Source organism: Lagenorhynchus albirostris, chromosome 17 (assembly GCF_949774975.1).
Source record: "Lagenorhynchus albirostris chromosome 17, mLagAlb1.1, whole genome shotgun sequence".
Taxonomy (NCBI): Eukaryota; Metazoa; Chordata; class Mammalia; order Artiodactyla; family Delphinidae; genus Lagenorhynchus; species Lagenorhynchus albirostris.
In genome coordinates, this window is record NC_083111.1 from 80,977,368 (window position 1) to 80,997,842 (window position 20,475).

The 20,475-nt window shown below is 54.9% G+C and overlaps 2 protein-coding genes across 7 annotated transcripts; both read left to right on the forward strand.

Moving 5' to 3' along the window:
* Window positions 1–3,288: 3,288 nt before the first annotated feature.
* Window positions 3,289–5,541, forward strand: LOC132507990 (zinc finger protein 696-like). The gene is made up of 6 exons (XM_060127750.1): window positions 3,289–3,295; window positions 3,405–3,497; window positions 3,556–3,717; window positions 3,822–3,959; window positions 4,829–4,881; window positions 5,194–5,541. The coding sequence occupies exons 1-6, from the start codon at window positions 3,289–3,291 to the stop codon at window positions 5,539–5,541; spliced, it is 801 nt and encodes a 266-aa protein (XP_059983733.1).
* A 1,445-nt stretch (window positions 5,542–6,986) lies between these two features.
* On the forward strand, window positions 6,987–19,925 carry ZNF696 (zinc finger protein 696). 6 transcript variants are annotated; one of them, XM_060127546.1, is made up of 3 exons: window positions 6,987–7,105; window positions 12,542–12,645; window positions 18,280–19,925. In XM_060127546.1, exons 1-3 carry the CDS (start codon window positions 7,092–7,094, stop codon window positions 19,383–19,385), a joined length of 1,224 nt encoding a protein of 407 aa, XP_059983529.1. In that variant the 5' UTR covers window positions 6,987–7,091; the 3' UTR covers window positions 19,386–19,925. The 6 variants fall into 6 exon arrangements, with proteins under 6 accessions (XP_059983529.1, XP_059983533.1, XP_059983528.1 ...); XM_060127550.1 differs by having other exon boundaries at window positions 7,005–7,105; window positions 12,546–12,645; XM_060127545.1 differs by lacking the exon at window positions 6,987–7,105 and adding an exon at window positions 10,130–10,616.
* The last annotated feature ends 550 nt before the right edge of the window (window positions 19,926–20,475 follow it).

Sequence of the window (20,475 nt, forward strand, 5' to 3'; positions counted from 1 at the left end):
TTCCTGGGAACGCTGAACGCCCGGCAGGACCGAGACAAGGACTCCTCAGGGCATCTTCTCTGCCCGTTGTGGCTGCCCAGGTTTATCAGTATCTGGCTGCACAGGACGTTATGGTTCTCGACCCCTGACCGCTCCTGGGACGTGGGTACAGCCCGGAGTCTCTGCACTGTCCTCCTGCCTCGTGTCCGGCACAGGCGTCACGCCCCTCCTCCCCCGCCATGGTCATCCTCCGGTTCCAGCTCTGTGCCCCGGCCTGCTCTGGAGCCTCTATCCAGCCCTGGTTGCGAGTGTCTCTAGCTCAGCGGCCACTGTCCCTCGCCTCCCGCTGACCCTGTTATCTCCAACCCCATGGGCTGCGCTCCCTCCCCCCCGGGCCCGTGTCCTCGGCTCCAGCCAGCCTCATGCTGTTCCCTGAAGTGACCCACTGGTCTCCGGGAGACCAGGGTTAGGGTTGCCCAGGCTGCCCTGATGCCAGCCCAGGCACTTACTGTCCCTCACAGAGCCTGTTTCCTCCTCTGGAAATAGGGGCAGCCGTCTGTTGGCACCGCACAGGGTGATTGGGAGGATGGCCATAGAATCCTTTGCACGCCACCAGGCACACAGCAAAAACCCATAAAAGGGGCTCCTGGAAAGGCTCTGTCGACAACCAGGGACAGGTCAGGAACACTGTTAAGGGACAGCCTCAGCATAAAGCCACCTGGGGCCAGGGCCGGCCACGGCGAGTGTAAACATTGAGGGAGACAGAGTGAGGCACCAGGAAAGCGGTCCCTGTGCGTTTCAGAGCCCAGGAAGTGGTCACCTGTGTAGGGGCAGTATCTCCTTTCGGCCCTAGAAGTAAATAAAAGCCCTATAGGAGCTTGAGCCCTAAAGAAAGGTGGCCCTGTGAGGAGCTCCCAGGGCCCCGCACAGGGAAGAGGGTCCAGGAGCTGACAGTCCATCTCGGGCTCTGTGCGGCGCGGAGCGGGCTGCGTGTGCCTGTGAGTCGGGAAATAACGACAAAGCTGGGCCTAAATGTGGACACTTTTCAGTTGGATACAAGGGGTTTTATTTTTACATGAGTTTTATTTTTACATGATATAAGCAGTGTGGCATGATGGTTAAGAGAATCGACTTTGAAACTTAAAGCCCAACTCTACACTGAAGTGTAAGGTTGGACAAGCTATTAGTCTCCAAATTTGTTTTCTAATTAGGAAAAAGAAAAAGATGTATTAGGGCTCTCCAGAGAAACAGACTCAATTGGAGAGATAGATAGATAGGTAGGTAGGTATTCTTAGGAATTGGCTCACGAGATTATGGAGGCTGAGAAGTTCTGAGACCTGCAGTCAGGATGCTGGAGACCCAGGAGCGCCGATGGCATAGTTCCAGTCTGAAAACCGGCAGGCCCAGGACCCAAGGAAAGCCAGTGTTTCAGTCCAAGTCCAAAGGTAGAGTGAGACTGACGCCCCAGCTCAACAGTCAGACAGGAGTTCCGTATTACTTTGTCTTTTTGTCCTATTCAGTCGTTCAGCTGATTGGCTGGGGCCCACCCACGTTAGGGAGAACAACCTGCTTTACTCAGTCTGCTGCCTCAGATGTTGATCTCACTCAGAATAACGTTTGACCAAATATCTAGACGCCCTGTGGCCCCGTCCAGTTGACGCATAGAATTAACCGTCTCAAGCAAGGATAAGACTGTACTTAATGCCACAGGGTTGGCCTCATTCCTCCTGATACGGATGTGCTCTCTCCCCGTGACGCAGAGCAGAGCTCAAAGCAGCCCCAGACCCATTCGTATCTATTTTCACCACTAGAACGGTAAGGGAAGCGTCCCAGGGAAGGGCTCTGCTGGTTCCTGCTGGGCTCTCTCGTGCACTTGCTGTCCGTCCCTGGGCCAAGGGCTGTAATCAGGGAGGTGGCCCAGAGATTGTCATTCAGCCTGATTCAAGGTCACACCCATGGCTGGCTGCAGGATGCTGGGATGAGCAAACAGAACCATAAGGTCCTCTGCACACGTTTTCAACACCAGTATTGTCCACGCGCTTGTCTTTTTCAGTTGCTATGCAACATTCCATATCGGGCTACCTCAGTATCCCAAGGGTTTCGGACTTTGAGAGACCCCAGATTAATGATGGCCCAGAGGTGGAAGCCAAGACGTGGTCTATGGACTCATCTGCCCTGTGCCGTGTGCTCCAAGCAGGTGGGCAGGAAGGCGGCTCTCCCCACATCCAGCTTCTAAGGACACTCCCTCTACTTCGTAGCCCAGCTCTGCCGCTCATTTCTATGCCACCTGGGCAAGGTCCGTATCCTCTCTAAGCTGCATCGGTAAATTGGCGATAGTGATTCTATGGAATACATCACAAGGTTCTGTGAGCGCTAAATTAGACCATCATGTGAAGAACCAGCAGAGCACAGGCCAGAAGCAGAAGTTAACATCCACTTCCCACCTGGAAAATACACATCCTCCCTCATGATAGTTTATTACGCTTATTTATTTCCATCCCATTCATTCAGTAAACCCTTTCTGAGCACCTGCTCTGGGCTGTGCATGTGCCCATCTAGGAGGCTGCTTTTCCACACAGCACGTCACACCCAACTCTGTCCTCGGTGCGCAGCGCGGTGGCGGCCTGTGCACTGATGCACGGTTAAACAGTCACTGGGGTCACCCAAGTGTATCAATGGTCAGATCCCCTGACTTTATCTTTTAAACCCAAGGCTGCAGGCTAAATCAGATCTGGCCAGACTTTTCCAACTCCACTAGGGAAAGTGAGACAAACTGTTCTTCAGGGGTCTCTGAGCTGAAGGAGCGGTTATGCCGGACCCAGACCCCTGAGGAAAGAGTATCAGAGGCTCCTCCTGGGGGCAGAGTTTGCTGAAAAACACAGATTCCCAGGCCCCACACCAGGGAAGACAGATTCAGTAGGCCTGGGGTGGAGTCAGGGAATCCGGATTTAGTTCTGACACCCCCAGTGAAGTTGACAGTGTGCCAGGCTTGGGAACCTCCGGTATCATCTAGTCCCTCAAAGCAGGTGCATCTGCATAGGCAGTGGTCCAAGCCCCACTCAGACACCACCTGGAGAGGCAACCCGAACTGCTGGACAGCTCTGCCTTGCGCCAGGATCTGCCCTCTCACCGCCCGCTGCTCCCAGCTCTGCCCTCTGGGCCTGTCGTAGCCTGGCTGTACTCACTGGTAGGAAGAACCCTCAGGATCTGAAGGTAGTGGTCAGGCCAGGGTCCATCTACCCGCTGCGGTTCTTTTCTAAGCACTCAGTTCCCTCAGCTGGTCGCAGGGTTTGTGGACTTGCCTTAGCAATGGACGGTAATGTTCTCACCTCAGTCCAAGCCAGCGTGCGTCATTGCTCCCCAGAGCCCTTCCTACGGCCTTCCTGGCCCTACACGCCGCGTCCCCTTGCTCTTTCCCTCCCAAGGTCTCTGCCTCGCCGACTTCTCCGAGGCCCCATCGGCGGTGCAGCCCAGCACCTCGGACAGCTCCAGGGACGCGCGCACGCCTCCGGGCGCAGGTCCACGGCCCTGAGGCTCTCCGGGTCCCCCGAGCCTCAACCCGGAACTCCGGCCCAGGAGCCCTTCCCCCGGCCGCTCCCCTGGGCGAGTCCCCCCGCGGGGACCCCCGAGAGGGTCCCCTGAGCTTCCTAGAGCTCCCGGAAGTGCCGGCGGCGCGGGGCGGGGCTCCCTGTGGGCGCGGCGCGCGCTTCCGGCTCTCCCGCCGGGGCCCGGGAAGCGGTGGGTGAGAGGCCCCGCGGTGCTGGTCGCTGGGCCCTGCAGCCGGGCCGGCGGGGGACGCGGCGTCGCGCCCGGCTCCCTCAGGCCTTCCCTCCCGCCGTCAGCACAACCAGCCAGCCGCGCCCCCCGCCGCTCTCGGTACCCTGGCCGGCGGCCTCGACCCCCGGCGCCCGAGCTTCGTCCGTGCGAGAGGAGGGCGCCCCCGGCCTGCTGGGCCCAGGGCCTGGACGGCCACAGGCCAGGTTCCCAAACCATGCTTCTCCCACTCCTTATTTTAGGGAGTCCGCTGGAAGATTTGAAAATCCCGGGAAAGCCCGGGTTTCCCTTTCAGAGAAGCTCATCCTGGAGTGTCCAGGTGGACCTTGCTAAGTCCAGGCCAATGTGCCCTTGGGGAGAGCATCTGGCTCTGGGCACGGCCCCATCTGCACAGCTGGGGTGTGTTTTCCCCAGGACCTCTCCACGGATCAGCACGAATCCTCATCTCACCGATGGCAGCGCTGTCACCCGCTGTGACCTCACCCCCACTCTGCCTGCCGAGGGGACCGGGCCAGGTTCTCCTCTTCCGGAGGCGGGGACCCAGGGACATGGTACACCCCTCTCGAGCCCCAGTCTTTGTCCCTTGGGCCACAGATCCTGACCTTAACATCTGTCATTAAGTGTGCAGCCTCCTCGGGCTGTTCCCAGCGCCCCCCCCCCAAGGGCTGCTGCCTTGCCACAGGGATCAGCGAGGCCCCGGATCTCAGGGGAAATGGAAGGCTAGTCCTCAAGGAGGACAGGTTTTAACAGAATTCTTTTCTTTTTTTAAAATTTTGTCTTAACTTTAAGAGTTTATTTGAGCAAAAATCGTTTGGAATCAGAGAGCACCAAACTGGAAGTGGTTAGGAGCGCTCCCAGATTTCTTTTTCGTTAAGAGTGTTTTGGGAGTTTGTGTCCTTCTAACACCCTTCTGCTCCCTGACCTTGATCCCTGCATAACCCCATCCCAGACAGAGGGCCTAATTTCCTTGTTCCCGCCCCGCTGATTTAAATGAGATGATGCGGCCTTTGTCGAAGTCTCTGCATGCTCTGGTTCAGAGTCTGGTGTCATTTGCTGCCTCCCTTTCTGGTTTCAGACCATGAGGACGGAGTTCAGAGTGAGGAGCAGATTCCGGGGCAGAACCGCAGGGTGTCCCGGGGACAAAGGTTCTAAGGTCCGGGCCACAGGTGCAGGGACCTGCCGGGCCGTGCAGAAGCCATCGGGGTTCACAGGGGCGGGCAGGGCTGCCACACAAGGCCTGTGTGCACCAGGCAAGTCCCGAGGAAGCCAGCCTGGTGACCCGCCAGGAAGACCGCGCAGGAGGGAGCCCGGGTAGCTGCGACCCAGCTGGAGGAGCCACTCAGAATCCGGCAGGCGTGGGGAGCCCCGGCGGGCGAAGCAGCACTGCACCGGGCCGTGCGCCCCGAGGCCTCCCCGTGAGGGGCCCACATCCTGGAGCAGTGGCAGCCTCCAAGCAGGGAAAAGCCTCCCCAGTGCCGCAAGTCGGACCTGGTGAAGCACCAGCGGGTCCACACTGGCGAGAAGCCCTACGCGTGCGGCCACTGCGGGAAGGCCTTCGTGCAGAGCTCTCACTTCATGCAGCACCTGCGGTTCCACAACAGCAAGAAGCCCCTTGCGTGTCAGCAGTGCGGTCAGGCCTTCAGCCAGAGCTCCAGCCTCGTTCAGCACCAGCGGGTCCACACCGGGGAGAAGGCCTACCAGTGCAGCGAGCGCGGCCGCGCCTGCAGGGCCCTGTCGGGCTGTTTCTGGCACCAGCGCGTCCTCACCCGGGAGAACCCTTTCCGCTGACTGGGACCGCAGGGGTCCACCGGGGCCTGTGCCGCGCCAAGCCGGCCTTCCACTAGAGGGCGCTGTGGACACCATGGATGCCTGCCGCGCGCTGCTGGGGGCGCGGGGAGAGCAGCACGCGGACCATCGCTGAAGGTGGCCCCTGCACCCCAGTTAAGATGCCGGCGCTCGCCCGCACGCTCCCCCAGCCCTCGCCGCCCCAGGGCCGCCCAGGGAAACAAGTGCGAACAGAGTCCCGGTCGCGGGCGGGACAGAAGGTCGACGCAAGGGGCCACGCCCTTTCTCTTCCTGGGAGACCTAGCGGCTTTGCTGCTGACAGACACGAAGGGAAATGTAGGGCCTGAGCGCCCCGTGGTCCCCCTAATGGTAGCCCTGGCCGAGGCCTACAGGAGAGCTCAGGCACTAGGGAAGATGGTGTACAGCTGTCAGGCGACCAACGGACTTGCATGTTAAGGGTTATTTTAAAAATAGGATTAATATGCCCAAAAGACATGTACGAACGAACACATGTCCTGAACGAAATATTTGCGGGCTTGTACTACGGGTACTTATCCCCGACCCGAAACAGTCTTGTCCCTTTCATAGAAATGCACAGGGTTAACCGACACTTGGCAGCGAGCACTTTGCGCTCTGAGGCCAGGGCACGCGCGGGCCTCGCGGGGCGCCGGGCGCCGCGAGGGGCGGGGCGCCGCGAGGGGCGGGGCGCCGCGAGGGGCGGGGCGCCGCGAGGGGCGGGGCGCCGCGAGGGGCGGGGCGCCGCGAGGGGCGGGGCGCCGCGAGGGGCGGGGCGCCGCGAGGGGCGGGGCGCCGCGAGGGGCGGGGCGCCGCGAGGGGCGGGGCGCCGCGAGGGGCGGGGCGCCGCGAGGGGCGGGGCGCCGCGAGGGGCGGGGCGCCGCGAGGGGCGGGGCGCCGCGAGGGGCGGGGCGCCGCGAGGGGCGGGGCGCCGCGAGGGGCGGGGCGCCGCGAGGGGCGGGGCGCCGCGAGGGGCGGGGCGCCGCGAGGGGCGGGGCGCCGCGAGGGGCGGGGCGCCGCGAGGGGCGGGGCGCCGCGAGGGGCGGGGCGCCGCGAGGGGCGGGGCGCCGCGAGGGGCGGGGCGCCGCGAGGGGCGGGGCGCCGCGAGGGGCGGGGCGCCGCGAGGGGCGGGGCGCCGCGAGGGGCGGGGCGCCGCGAGGGGCGGGGCGCCGCGAGGGGCGGGGCGCCGCGAGGGGCGGGGCGCCGCGAGGGGCGGGGCGCCGCGAGGGGCGGGGCGCCGCGAGGGGCGGGGCGCCGCGAGGGGCGGGGCGCCGCGAGGGGCGGGGCGCCGCGAGGGGCGGGGCGCCGCGAGGGGCGGGGCGCCGCGAGGGGCGGGGCGCCGCGAGGGGGCGCCCGACCCTGCAGGAGCAGAAGACCATTCAAGAGTTTGGAGCTTCGAGCTTAGTGGGTGTTTTCTCTGGTTGTGGTGCTTCGAGACTAGCGGGTGTTTTCTCTGGTTGTGGTTCCGTGAGAAGAGGCTAGAGCACAGGCCCGGACATGGATAACGTTCGTGGGAAGTGGCCGCAGTGGCTCTCCGGATGCCTGCGCTCAGGTGAGTCCCCTCGACTGCCTCGTGGCTTGTGGGAGCGAATGTTCAGGAGCGGAAGTCGGGCTGGCGTTTTCGGAGTGTTGCTTTTGCTAAGAGTAGCCCTCACGATACTGGAGGTTTTCCCTTGTGATGCGTCGGCAAGCTTATTTCTAGTTTTTGGATCATTTTTTTTTTAATATTTATTTATTTATTTACTTATTTGGCTGCGCCATGTCTTAGTTGCAGCACACGGGATCTTAGTTGCCTCGTGGGGGATCTTTTTGTTTCTGCACGGGAGATCTTTAGTTGCGGCTTTCCGGCTCTTAGTTGCGGCATGCAGGATCTAGTTCCCTGACCAAAGATCGAACCTAGGCCCCCTGCACTGGAAGTGCGCAGTCTTAACGACTGGACTACCTGGGAAGTCCCTAGATCATCTTTTTAAGATGTTTTAATTTTTATGTGTGCTTTATGATTTTTATAATTTGTTACAAATAAATGCAGTGCGTGGTGGGCATGTACTCAGCGTTTACTGATGCCTCTGCAGTGAAAAGCCTCAACACATAGGGTGGGCTGGCAGGAGACTGGTGCGGGGAGCCCCGTTTGGGCGGGATTGCGGGAGAGGCTCCAGAGGGGCCCCGGGGATGGCGGGGAGTCCAGAGTTGGGAAGGTTGCGGCTTGCAGGTTGCAGGTACTGAGGAAGCTCAGGGCTACTCCGGCATCAGCTCTTGCATTCTGAAGCTGGTTTTGGTCCCAAAGAGAAAACTGTTTAGGCTGTTGGTGGGGGTCCAGACTACCTGGTTCCTCCCCTCCTGGCCCTGCTGCTGCCACCCAGCCGCCCGCTGGAAGACCTGTCCACTGTGCTCGGCCCTTCATCTCTCCCCAGCTGCTCAGGGCAGTAAAAGGGAACTGGGAAGACCCAGCGGGCTTCGTCCACCTTTCTGTCCTGCACCCGCAGCGACCAGCAGCAGCATTCCAGTGGCACCTGTTTTGTTGGCCCTGGATGGGGGAAAACGGGCAGAGCAGAGCCGCTGACCAGTGGTGAACAGGGAGCCCTGGCTTCCAGCGGGGAGATTCAGTGCCCATCTGTCAGCACAGCGCAGTCAGGCTTGACTGAATGAGGTGTGGTGATTGCCTTCTCCATGTCCCAGCTCCTTCCTCTAGAAACACAGCCTCTCTGGGGGTTAATACCAGAAGAGGAGATGAACACAGTGCAGGGCTGTTCAAGGAGAGTGTGGCTGGGAGCAGGCAGACTGAGTGGCATCTGCACCGTCCCCCTGGGGCTGTTAGCGGAGGGACAGACCACATGCGCGCTTGGGGCCTCAGGCCAGCCTGAGTTCAGCCCTGGCACCACTGAAGCCTGTCCGGCCCTCTGGGCACCGGCCAGGGCCTGGTCCACTACCCATGAACAAAGCAAGCGACAGAAGCCCCTCGGCACTGTCTCGGGCAGCACGCAGGATTAAGGAGCTGCTTCAGGACCCCCAGGAATCTGGATTTTCTAGGCTGTCAGAGAGGTCTCTGGCCCCTCCCTGCCTCTCATCTCTGCAGGCCCCATGTGGCCTCGGGCTCCAACCGCTGACCTGCCTTCCCCAGATCTGACACCATCTCAGCCCGGGCTGCAGAGTACAGCGCCCTCTCTCGCCCCAGCTCCTGGAGAAGCGGGTGGTGGGGGTTCCAGAGTGATCTAGGGGAAGAGAGGGAGAGGAGCATTCCCAGAAGGAAGGGGTCCCGAGCAGAAGCAAGCCACAGGCCCCCAGATGCACCCCTGAACCTTTCGGAAAAGAAAAGCCAGTGTGTGTCCCATGAGGAAGCCGTCGTCGTAGCCTCTGAACAAGAAAGCTCCCTCCGGGCACCTGGTTGTAGAAGCGACACGTGCGTGATAGGAAACTGGGACACGTGGGAACATCTGGAGGAAAAAACCTTTCGCCACCTGCGTCCTGGGGTGTGGTTGTTGGCCTCATCTGCACCATCGGAAAACAAACTCAGTATGCAATTTATGATCTGCTTTGGGGCTTAAAAACAAAACAGGCTTTCTCCGTGTTTTACAAGATCATCAGTGACTGCTGTTTGTCAAGATTTCACTTTTTGAGAAAACTTTTGACAAAGCCCGTTTTCCCTATTATATAAACAGAATATGTCATAGAAAATTTGGGAAATGGGAAAAGTAGAAAGAAATCACACTAGTTCACACCACATGGCAGAAATGTACCTTTTAGTTTTTTTATATCTATACAGATTTCTTCCCCGAATCTTTTTAGAATGGATTGCATCCATTATGTCTCTTGGTACCGTAACCCTTTAGTGTGTATTTCCTATATTCAACGACATTCTCTTACAAAACCACAGTGCAGGTACCAAATCCAGGTAATTGGACATTGATACAATGCTCAACAAAGCAAGCCTTCTCGTTGTGCTCGTGGCATTTTCCCTCCAACCCAGCATCCATTCTGGGATCCTAGCCTGCCTGTGGTCACTGTGTCTCCTGAGGAATCTATAGTGTGGAGCAGTTCCTCAGCCTTTCTTTTCTCCCGAGATGATTTATTACTTGCAAGGGGAAAATGGTGCCCACATGGTCAAAAAACCAGAGGACACTGACCGTGTGATCAAAATGGTCACTAGCCAGTGAAGAGCCCGTGGACACCATGTCCCTCCACGTGACGCCCAGAGGACACGTGGTTGCAGGATTCCAGCTGGAGAGGTGCGACCTGTGTCCAGTGATGCGGAAAGGGAAGGGAATGGGCAAAGCTCAGAGGGAGGCGAGAACGAGCCTGGCGTGTTCAGGGAGCGGTGACTGGTTTCACAGTTGGGGGGAGCTGGAGGAAGAGGTGACACTGGACAGGTGGGTGGAAGCTGATGGAGGTAAGGTCTGCTGCCATCCGGGCACTGGGCCACCATCAAAGGCCCAGCCCAGCTGTGAGGGTGCTAGTCTGCACCCGAGCTTCTGTCTGGGCTAAGAACCCGGGGTGGGCGCCAGCGCGGCGACCTCCGTAGGAGGAGACTCTTGCGGAGGGACATTGTCAGGGAGCAGGGAGTCACTTCAAGGGCTCTCTGGGCTGTGGGGTTTCTGGAAGCAGGTTAGAATGAGGTGGCTGAGGAGAGACCACAGGAGTCATCTACAGGAAAGTGCCCAGAGCACGGAGAGACAACTCAGCAATGGGCTGGGGACAGGACATTCGTCGCCTAAGCCCCACGACACGTGTTTAAGGCAGACGCTGTGAAGGTTCCTCAGCCGGGATTAAACACAAGAGTACCCACTCTGCAGAGGACCCCAAGGCCACCGTTCCTGTGGGAAGCCTGCAGCCCCACGTCACGTGTGGAGCCCAGAGAACTCCCGACCTTGGGAACTGAATCCTGCCCACCGCCACGTGAGACCCCAGGGGAGACCCCAGTCGTGGCCAACACCTTGCCTGCAGCCTAGGAGAGACCCCAGCCCAGGACCGGCCAGGCTGTGCCCGGACTCGTGCAACACAAGGAAGCCGTGAGATCATAAACGCATGATGCTTCAAGCCCTTAAGTGTGTGGTCACTGAAAACCAGCGGTGAGGGAAACCCGGAGAATGTGGCGCAGCGGCCCGACGCGCGGGAGGAAGGGGATTACTGCGCTGCCCCCGGCTTAGGAGGGGGATCCACCTGCGGAGGACCAGCCGCTGTGAGGCTCTGGCGCCCAGGCCGGGCAGGCTCGGGGCGCCCTCCCCTCCCCCCTTTCTCCACGGGCGCTGACTTCATGCGTCCGTGCATTCGCTTATTCCGCAGTCAGCAAGGTCACCTAACCCGGCTTACTCCCCGGACCACAGGCCTGGACCTGGTGGAGGCCACGCGGCCCGGGGCGGGGGTCCGGGAGGCGTCCCAGAGGTGCGGGAAGTGAAGCCCTGCAGGGGCGGGAGCGGTCGGTGTGAAGGTGGCCGGACAGCAACCGAGGGTCTTGCATGCGAAGCTAGGAAATCCGCGCATAGCTCGCGAAGGCAGGCCCACCCCCACCCCCACCCCCACCCCCACCCCCACCCCGCGGCCTCCAGGGCAGCTGAGTGCGGGTCCTCCGGCGCCCTAGAACGTCACCGGAAGTGCCCGAGCCGCCCGGGAGAGGGAGGCGGCGCTTCCGGCGGGCGGCGGGGGCTCCGGGTAAGTGGTGGCGGACCGGGGCTTGGGCAGGGGTTGGCAGACGATGGGCTGCGCCCGCGAGGGAAGTAGAAATATGGGCGCAAGGACGGGCCGTCCCTACGGGGCATGGGGCCCTTATCTGTCCTGGGCTCTCCCTGCGAAAGGGCTCACATCCGGGAGGAGAGCGGAAGCGAGGGGCGGCCCTACTCCCGCCGTGTGACGGCCCCGGGGACAGCCTTCCCCGCCCATTGTGACGACCAGTGTGAAGGCCCCGGGACAGCCTCAGACAGTTCCCTGAAGTGAAATCACAGTTTAATTTTAAGGCCTTTGTAAATCATCGAATTACCCGCCGTCCAGTGCACTTTTTCTTCTTCCAGCGGTGTATGAAGGTGCCTGTTTCCCCTAATTGTCTGTATGCTCATAAGGTGCCACTGTTTTTAAGCCTTATTGTTTTTTTTAATATTTACTTATTTTAGGCTGCGTCGGGTCTCAGTTGTGGCTTGGGGGAACTTCCGCTGAGGCACGCGGTTCCCTCGTTGTGGCACCTGGGCTTTTCTGGTTGCGGGCGCATGGGCTCCGGAGTGCATGGCTCCGTACTTGTGGCGCTCGGGCTTAGCTGCTCCGTGGCATGTGGGATCTTAGTTCCCCGATCAGGGATGGAACCCGTGTCCCCTGCACTGGAAGGCGGTTCCTTAACCACTGGACCACCAGGGAGGTCCCAGCTACTTGTTTATTTTCTTCTGCTGGTTACCTGTCCATAACTTTAACTAGATTTTTCGTGCTTTTTCATGTACATATAGTGGGTTTTTAGATATTGAAGATATGAATCTTTGTGTTGCAAATATCCCTCCGTTTTTTTTTTTTTCTTTTTGTTTTTGACAGTAAATATCCTTGTGTAGTTAGATCTGTCACACTTTACCTTTGGTGGCAAGCTTAGCAAAAGCGTTCCTCAATCCAGAATTGCGCCATTCAGATCGTTACTTTTTTGGTTTTATATATTTATATTCAGATCTTTTGTCATTATCAAGAAAAAATATAAATGCATAGAAATTTTTCCACACATCCGAGGACTGACTAAAGGTGCTCGTTGGTTCCTGGTGGAGCTGAGACCACAGTGGGCAGGTAACAGGTGCTGCCACATCTATCTCTGCTCCTGATCTGCTGGGGGGCGGGGGTGGGGGAGCCAGCATGGCCTAGACAGTTCCCAGAGGGTGTCCCGTGGAACACTAGTTTCTGGGATGTTTGCTTATTCAGACCTTGTTTTATAGTGAGGTGGCTCCTTCAGGGCCCTCTGGGCAGGCTCTGAGCCTCCCTTCTCTGAAGGCACTCTGACCTCACCCCCACCCTTCCTTTCTCTTTCTCCCAGGCAGGTGTCCTACTACTGGTGTTTCTGCGGGAAGCAGCAAGCAGAGCCCCAGCCTGAGTCCACAGAACGCCCCAGAGAGGCGACCCTGATGGACACGTGCACAGGTGAGGGAGGCAGGCAGGCCCAGAGGGCCATCCTGGGGTCAGGGACGTGGGGACAGCTTAGGAATCGGGGCTCCCAAGTCCATCTGCCTGGCTGCTACTAACCATCACAGCTTCTAACCATCACAGCTCCCCACCTCCATGCCTGCTGTGCTCCCTCAGCCCCTCCCTCCTTTGTTCTCCTGGACACACTCTATACCCTGCTCTCTCTTTCTCTGGTCCCCCCACCTGGAGACCTCTGAGAACAAGAATTTTATTTTTTAAATTATAGTTGACTTACCGTGTTGTGTTACTTTCAAGTGTACAGCAAAGTGATTCAGTTATATGTACATGTTCCTTTTCGTGTTCTTTTCCATTATAGGTTATTACAAGATAATGAATATAGTTCCATGTGCTGTACAGTAGGATCTTGTTGTTTACCTGTTTTATATATAGCAGTGTGTAGCTGCTGATCCCAAACCCCTAATTTATGCCTCCCTCCGCTCCCTTTCCCCTTTGGTAAACATAAGTTTGTTTTCTGTGTGTCTTTCTGTTTTGTAAATAAGTTCATTTGTATCATTTTTTTTAATTTAATTTTATTTATTTATTTATTTATTTTTGCGGTACGCGGACCTGTCACTGTTGTGGCTTCTCCCGTTGCGGAGCACAGGCTCCGGACGCGCAGGCTCAGCGGCCATGGCTCACGGGCCCAGCCGCTCCGCGGCATGTGGGATCTTCCCGGACCGGGGTACGAACCCATGTCCCCTGCATCGGCAGGCGGACTCTCGACCACTGCACCACCAGGGAAGCCCCATATTTTTATTTATTTTATTTTAAAAATTATTTTGGCTGCATTGGGTCTTCGTTGCTGCGCGCAGGCTTTGCTCTGGTTGCGGCAAGCAGGGGCTACTCTTTTTTTTTTTTTTGCGGTACGCGGGGCTCTCGCTGTTGTGGCCTCTCCCATTGCGGAGCACAGGCTCCGGACGCGCAGGCTCAGCGGCCATGGCTCACGGGCCCAGCCGCTCCTTGGCATGTGGGATCTTCCCGGACCGGGGCACGAACCCGTGTCCCCTGCATCGGCAGGCGGACTCTCAACCACTGCGTCACCAGGGAAGAGGGGCTACTCTTCGTTGCAGCGCGCGGGCTTCTCATTGCAGTGGCTTCTCTTTGTTTTGGAGCACGGGCTCCAGGCACGCAGGCTTCAATAGTTGTGGCACTTGGGCTCAGTAGTTGTGGCTCGTGGGCTCTAGAGTGCAGGCTCAGTAGTTGTGGCACACGGGCTTAGTTGCTCCGCGGCATGTGTGATCTTCCCAGACCAGGGGCTCGAACCCGTGTCCCCTGCATTGGCAGGCAGATTCTTAACCACTGTGCCAGCCGGGAAGCCCCTGTATCATTTTTTTAGATTCCACATATAAGTGATATTATGTGATATTTGTCTTTGTCTGACTGACTTCACTTAATATGATAATCTGTTGCTGCATGTTGCTGCAAATGGCATTATTTCATTCTTTTTATGGCTGAGTAGTATTCCATTATATATATATGTACCATATCTATTCATCTATTGATGGACATTTAGGGTGCTTCCGCGTCTTGGCTATTGTGAATAGTGCTGCTATGAACACTGGGGTGCATGTATCCTTTCGAATTAGAGTTTTTTCTGGATGTATGCCCAGGAGTGGGATTGCTGGGTCATATGGTAATTCTATTTTTAGTTTTTTAAGGAACCTCCATACTGTTCTCCATAGTGGCTGCACCAATTTACATCCCCACAAACAGTGTAGGAGGGTTCCCTTTTCTCCACACCCTCTCCAGCATTTATTATTTGCAGACTTTTTGATGATGGTCATTTTGACCAGTGTGAGGTGGTACCTCATTGTAGTTTTGATTTGCATTTCTCTAATTAGCAATGTTGAGCATCTTTTCATGTGCCTGTTGGCCATCTGTATGTCTTTGGAAAAATGTCTGTTTAGGTCTTCTGCCCATTTTTTTGATTGAGTTGTTTTTTTGTTATTGAGTTGGATAAGCTGTTTGTATATTTTGAAAATTAAGCCCTTGTCAGTCGCAATGTTTGCGAATATTTTCTCCCATTCCATAGGTTGTCTTTTTGTTTTGTTTATGGTTTCCTTTGCTGTGCAAAAGCTTTTAAGTTTGATTAGGTCCCATTTGTTTATTTTTGCTTTTATTTCTTTTGCTTTTGGAGACTGACCTAAGAAAACATTGCTACAATTTATGTCAGAGAAGGTTTTGCCTATGTTCTGTTCTAGGAGTTTTATGGTGTCCTGTCTTATGTTTAAGTCTTTAAGCCATTTTGAGTTTATTTTTGTGTGTAGTGTGAGGGAGTGTTCTAACTTCATTGACTTCCATGTGGCTCTCCAGCTTTCTCAGCACCACTTGGCTGAAGGGACTGTCTTTTCACCATTGTATTCTTGCCTCCTTTGTCTAAGATTAATTGACCATAGGTGTGTGTGTTTATTTCTGGGCTCTCTGTTCTGTTCCATTGATCCATATGTCTGTTTTTGTGCAAATACCATGCTGGGTTTTTGTGGGGTTTTTTTGAATTTTATGTATTTTTTGATACAGCAGGTTATTAGTTATCCATTTTATACACATCAGTGTATACATGTCAATTCCAATCTCCCAATTCATCCCACAACCCTCCCCGCACCCCCACCACCGCTTTCCCCCCTTGGGTCCATACGTTTGTTCTCTACATCTGTGTCTCTATTTCTGCCCTGCAAACCGGTTCATCTGTACCATTTTTCTAGGTTCCACATACATGCGTTAATATACGATATTTGTTTTTCTTTTTCTGACTTACTTCACTCTGTATGACAGTCTCTAGATCCATCCACATCTCTACAAATGACCCAATTTCGCTCCTTTTTATGGCTGAGTAATATTCCATTGTATATATGGGCCACATCTTCTTTATCCATTTGTCTGTCGATGGGCTCTTAGGTTGCTTCCATGACCTGGCTATTATAAGTAGTGCTGCAGTGAACATTGGGGTGCATGTGTCTTTTTGAATTATGGTTTTCTCTGGGTATATGCCCAGTAGTGGGACTGCTGGGTCATATGGTAGTTCTATTTTTAGTTTTTAAGGAACCTCCATACTGTTCTCCATAGTGGCTGTATCAATTTATATTCCCACCAACAGTGCAAGAGCGTTCCCTTTTCTCCACACCTTCTCCAGCATTTATTGTTTCTAGATTTTTTGATGATGGCCATTCTGACTGGTGTGAGGGGATACCTCATTGTAGTTTTGATTTGCATTTCTCTAATAATTAGTGATGTTGAGCAGCTTTTCATGTGCTTCTTGGCCATCTGTATGTCTTCTTTAGAGAAATGTCTATTTAGGTTTTCTGCCCATTTTTGGATTGGGTTGTTTGTTTTTTTAATATTGAGCTGCATGAGCTGTTTATGTATTTTGGAGATTAATCCTTTGTCCGTTGATTCATTTGCAAATATTTTGAGAGTTGTCTTTTCGTCTTGTTTGTAGTTTCCTTTGCTTTGCAAAATCTTTTAAGTTTCATTAGGTCCCATCTGTTTATCTTTGTTTTTATTTCCATTACTCTAGGAGGTGGATCGAAAAAGATCTTGCTGTGATTTATGTCAAAGAGTGTTCTTCCTATGTCTTCCTCTAAGAGTTTTATAGCATCTGGTCTTACGTTTAGGTCTCTAATCCATTTTTAGTTTATTTTCATGTATGGTGTTAGGGAGTGTTCTGATTTCATTATTTTACATGTAGCTGTCCAGTTTTCCCAGCACCATTTATTGAAGAGGCTTTTTCTCCATTGTATACCCTTGCCTCCTTTGTCATAGATGAGGTGACCGTAGGTGCGTGGGTTTCTCTCTGGGCTCTCTATCCTGTTCCGTTGATCTGTATTTCTGTTTCTGTGCCAGTACCTTACTGTCCCTTGATTACTGTAGCTTTGTAGTAGAGTCTGATTCCTCCAGCTTCGATTTTTTCCCTCAAGACTGCTTTGGCTATTCGGGGTCTTTTGTGTCTCCATACAAATTTTAGGATTTTTTGTTCTGGTTCTGTAAAAAATGCCATTGGTGATTTGATAGGGATTGCATTCAATCTGTAGATTGCTTTGGGTAGTATAGTCATTTTCACAGTATTGATTCTTCCAATCCAAGAACATGGTATCTCTCTCCATCTGTTTGTATCATCTTTAATTTCTTTCATCAGTGTCTTATAGTTTTCTGCATACAGGTCTTTTGTCTCCCTAGGTAGGTACCGTGCTATTCTGATTACTGTAGCTTTGTAGTATTGTCTGAAGTCTGGGAGGGTTATGCCTCCAGCTTTGAGGAACAAGAGTATTAATTCTTGGCTTTGTCTCACCAGGGCCCAGCAGTGTCAACTGGCCTAGGCTCAGGGTTGGTGACCAGGAAGTGTGTGGTGGATGACAATCTGGCTGGCCTCCCGCCCACTGGCCACCTCCCTCTCGGGCTCCAGGCCCCTCTGTTCTGAAGATTTCAGGCCACATTTGGGGGAGGGCTCATATTCAGTTGCCTGTTGTTGCTGTTGTTGAATTGTCACATGACCTGTGCTAACAACCAGGCCATCTTCCCTTGGCAAAGACACATGCCATTTCAAGCTTTTCCCCATCATACTCTACCCTAAGGTTCTGGTTCAGCAGTGGGAGCCTGGGGAGAACATGACCGTGGCTCCCCAAACACACCTGGAACTGCTCTCCCAGGAAGTCACAGAACCCCCGTGTCGGGTGGTTCAGCCACCGTGTCCCTGCACCTCATCCCTCAGGGTGTGAGTTGGGGATGACCCAGAGGTGCAGCCATGGAGCCACCCTTCAGGCCCAGTACTTCCAGGCCACTGTCTCCCTCCCTTGTCTGACCCTACTCCTGACCAGATCTGGCCCAGACAGCACTCTACAGTCTCACAATTTGGGGCTAGATTTTAGCAAATGCTACCATACACACCATGTGTGGAGGAAAAACCAGGTTACCAAAAACATCCCATTCAGAAAAGGAATAAAGAGAAAGCACCCTGTCTGGGTTGCTGGCCTGAGCATATAGTATGAGATGTACGGCCTGAAGGGAGGTGAGGCTGAGGGCTGGGCCCCAGTGTCAGAGTGGTGACCAGCATCTGTGCCAGGGGACTGAGCTTCTTGGTTAGGACGTCTGGCAGCCCAGGTTCTGCCTTCTGGGCACTTGGGCTGGAGGTGCCTCTGTTGGGGGCGGCCTCCCTGGCTTTTCCCCACTAGGTGCCAGGAGTGCCCCTTGCCCACTGTGACACCGGAAGTGTTTTCAAACATGGCCACACGTGCCTGCTCTGCTGCCAACCACTTCTCTCTGCATTCCAGGCCATGAGGCTGTACCAGGGTGTCACCAGAGCCTGGGGGGTCTGTCTCCCCCGACTCGTGAGACCAGGCAGACTGCGGTTAGAGGCTTGGGCCTTTTCTGGAGTCACAGGGAAGCCTGCTGATTAGCTCTCCCCCAGTCCCTTGTCCATTCCTGCAACCACAGGTGTTAGAAGTCGGGGAGGAGAGCTGGGCAGGAGGAGGACAGGCGGGATAATGGGTTTCTGCTGCCCACTGGCGTCTTACTGTTCCCTATCATCACGTGGCTCTCCCGTGCCATCCGTGTGTCGTCAGCAGAGTTCTAAGTTGTGCATCTCTCCCCCTTTTCCAGCTTTCCTAGCACAGGCACCGAGTGGCGGCCCGGCTTCCTGCTACGCTGCTTTGGTGGCTGAGCAAGGGGCTCAGAGCCCAGGGCTGATGCTACGACAGGCAACCTTAGAAGAAGGGGGGCGCCGTGGACAGGCTGTGCCAGGACTGTTACAGGGGCCTCCCCGGACACTGCGGTTTCCAGACCCTTGTGGGAATGAGGAAGCTGGAGAGAGGCCCAAAGGTTCCCCTCGGGGACCAGTTGTTTATGAGGAAACTGGAGGGCAGAATGGCCATGAGGACAGTGTGTCCAGGTCAGAGGTCACCCTGAATGCAGCCTCCACAGCCGATAGGAGAGGCCACTGGAAAGGACGGCCTTACCGATGCAGCACCTGCGACAGGAGCTTCAAATGCTATTCAGATGTGGTGAAACACCAGAGCATTCACTCTGGGGAGAAACCCTATGAGTGCAGCGACTGCGGGAAGGCCTTCATCCACAGCTCCCACGTCGTCAGGCACCAGCGCATTCACAACGGGGAGAGGCCTTACGTTTGTAAGGAGTGTGGGAAGGCCTTCAGCCAGAGCTTCAACCTCATCAGACACCAGAGAATCCACACGGGAGAGAAGCCCTACGAATGTGCTGAGTGTGGCAGGTCCTTCAGTCAGAGGTCAGATGCCATTAAGCACCAGAGAATTCACACTGGCGAGCGGCTGTATGAGTGCAGCGAGTGCGGGAAAACCTTCATCCATAGCTCAAATGTCGTCCGACACCAGAGAATTCACCACGGAGAGAATCCTTACGAATGCAAAGAGTGTGGGAAAGCCTTCAGCCAGAGCTCCAACCTCATTCAGCACCAGCGGGTCCACACTGGGGAGAAGCCCTACGCCTGCCAGGAGTGTGGGCGCGCCTTCAGCCGCAGCTCCTTCCTCAGTGAGCACCAGCGCATCCACACCGGGGAGAAGCCCTACGAGTGCGGCGAGTGTGGCCGCGCCTTCAGGGCCCTGTCGGGCTTCTTCCGGCACCAGAGGATCCACACTGGGGAGAAGCCTTTCCACTGTGCCAGGTGTGGCAGGGCCTTCCGCCTGAGCTTTCATCTTATCCAGCACCAGCGAGTTCACGGCACGGAGTGAGCCTGTTGGGGGGTGAACATGGAGTGGAAAATTGAGTAAAGAAGATTGGAGTGTGGGTACAACACCCTTCACTTTTTGCCCACTCCCCCAGCTTTGTGTACTTTGCCCCACAGGAAGAGGATAAAACTGTCTTGCTGGTCTCCAAGCCTGCCCGTGGAGGCCTGCAGTTTGTCTGCCGCCGCCTTGCCAGGAGCACTGGAAAGGAAAGAGGAGCCTTGGGGAAGGAGACGTGATGGCAACGTGTGCCTCGGAAGTTAATTTATTTCATTTTCACAGCACTGGGTTTTTTCCTGAAGTATAATTTACATATAGTGGAACACATAAATCTTAAGTGTTTGGTTTTATGAGTTTCAACAGTACAATGTGCTTTGACCTTTACAACCACCACACTCTGAAGATGTAGACTATTTCCATCACCCCAGAAAGTCTCCTTATGCCCCTTCAAGTCAGCCCCTCATCCTGAGAGGCAACCAGTGATCTCGTTTCTGTCACTATAGTTTTGTTTGTTCTAGAATGTTATATAAATAGTGATATAATTTATACTCTTTTATGTCTTTTTCCCTTTGCTTAATGTTTTTTGAGGTTTATCCATGTATCAGTAGGTTTTGGGGGGTTCTTTCGTGTTTTTTTTTTCAGTTTCATAGCTCTTTTGAGAAGTCAAGAATCACTTTCTACCCTGTATCAAAGCTATATGCTTATGTCTGTGTCTTTTATCAAAGTATGAGCCCCTGTAGCTAAAATTATTTTAGCACAGCCCCGGATACAGGATGTGCACTCCACAAAAAAATAAGTACATGAAATATGCAGGGGAGTTTATGAAAGATAGATAGGCATAGAGGAGAGACCATAGGCTTGGTCGGAAGGAGGAGGTACTGATTGATTCACTTGTTTTCATGCCATTTCGGAGTATACAGAACTCTTCTCAGGCTTAGGAAGGTAGTATAAGATAAAACAAGTTTAAGATGTTTGTGCTTCCAACAGACATTTCCTAAGCACTTAGCTGTCCAGGCTCTACGCCACTGTTGTAGGAAACACAAAGCCACTGTGCTAGCTGCATTCAAGGACTGTAGGTAAAAGTCCAATAACAGAA

Bases quoted from the DNA above. Each gene is read 5' to 3' on its own strand.
- LOC132507990 (XM_060127750.1), top strand. The intron at 3,498-3,555 runs GTCCACGGCCCT...ACTCCGGCCCAG, and splicing joins GCGCACGCCTCCGGGCGCAG to GAGCCCTTCCCCCGGCCGCT. The intron at 3,718-3,821 runs GTGGGTGAGAGG...TCCCGCCGTCAG, and splicing joins CCGCCGGGGCCCGGGAAGCG to CACAACCAGCCAGCCGCGCC.
- ZNF696 (XM_060127545.1), top strand. From the start codon at position 10,573: ATGATGCTTCAAGCCCTTAAGTGTGTGGTCACTGAAAACCAGCG. The intron at 10,617-12,541 runs GTGAGGGAAACC...TCTTTCTCCCAG, and splicing joins GTGGTCACTGAAAACCAGCG to GCAGGTGTCCTACTACTGGT. The intron at 12,646-18,279 runs GTGAGGGAGGCA...CCCCTTTTCCAG, and splicing joins CCTGATGGACACGTGCACAG to CTTTCCTAGCACAGGCACCG.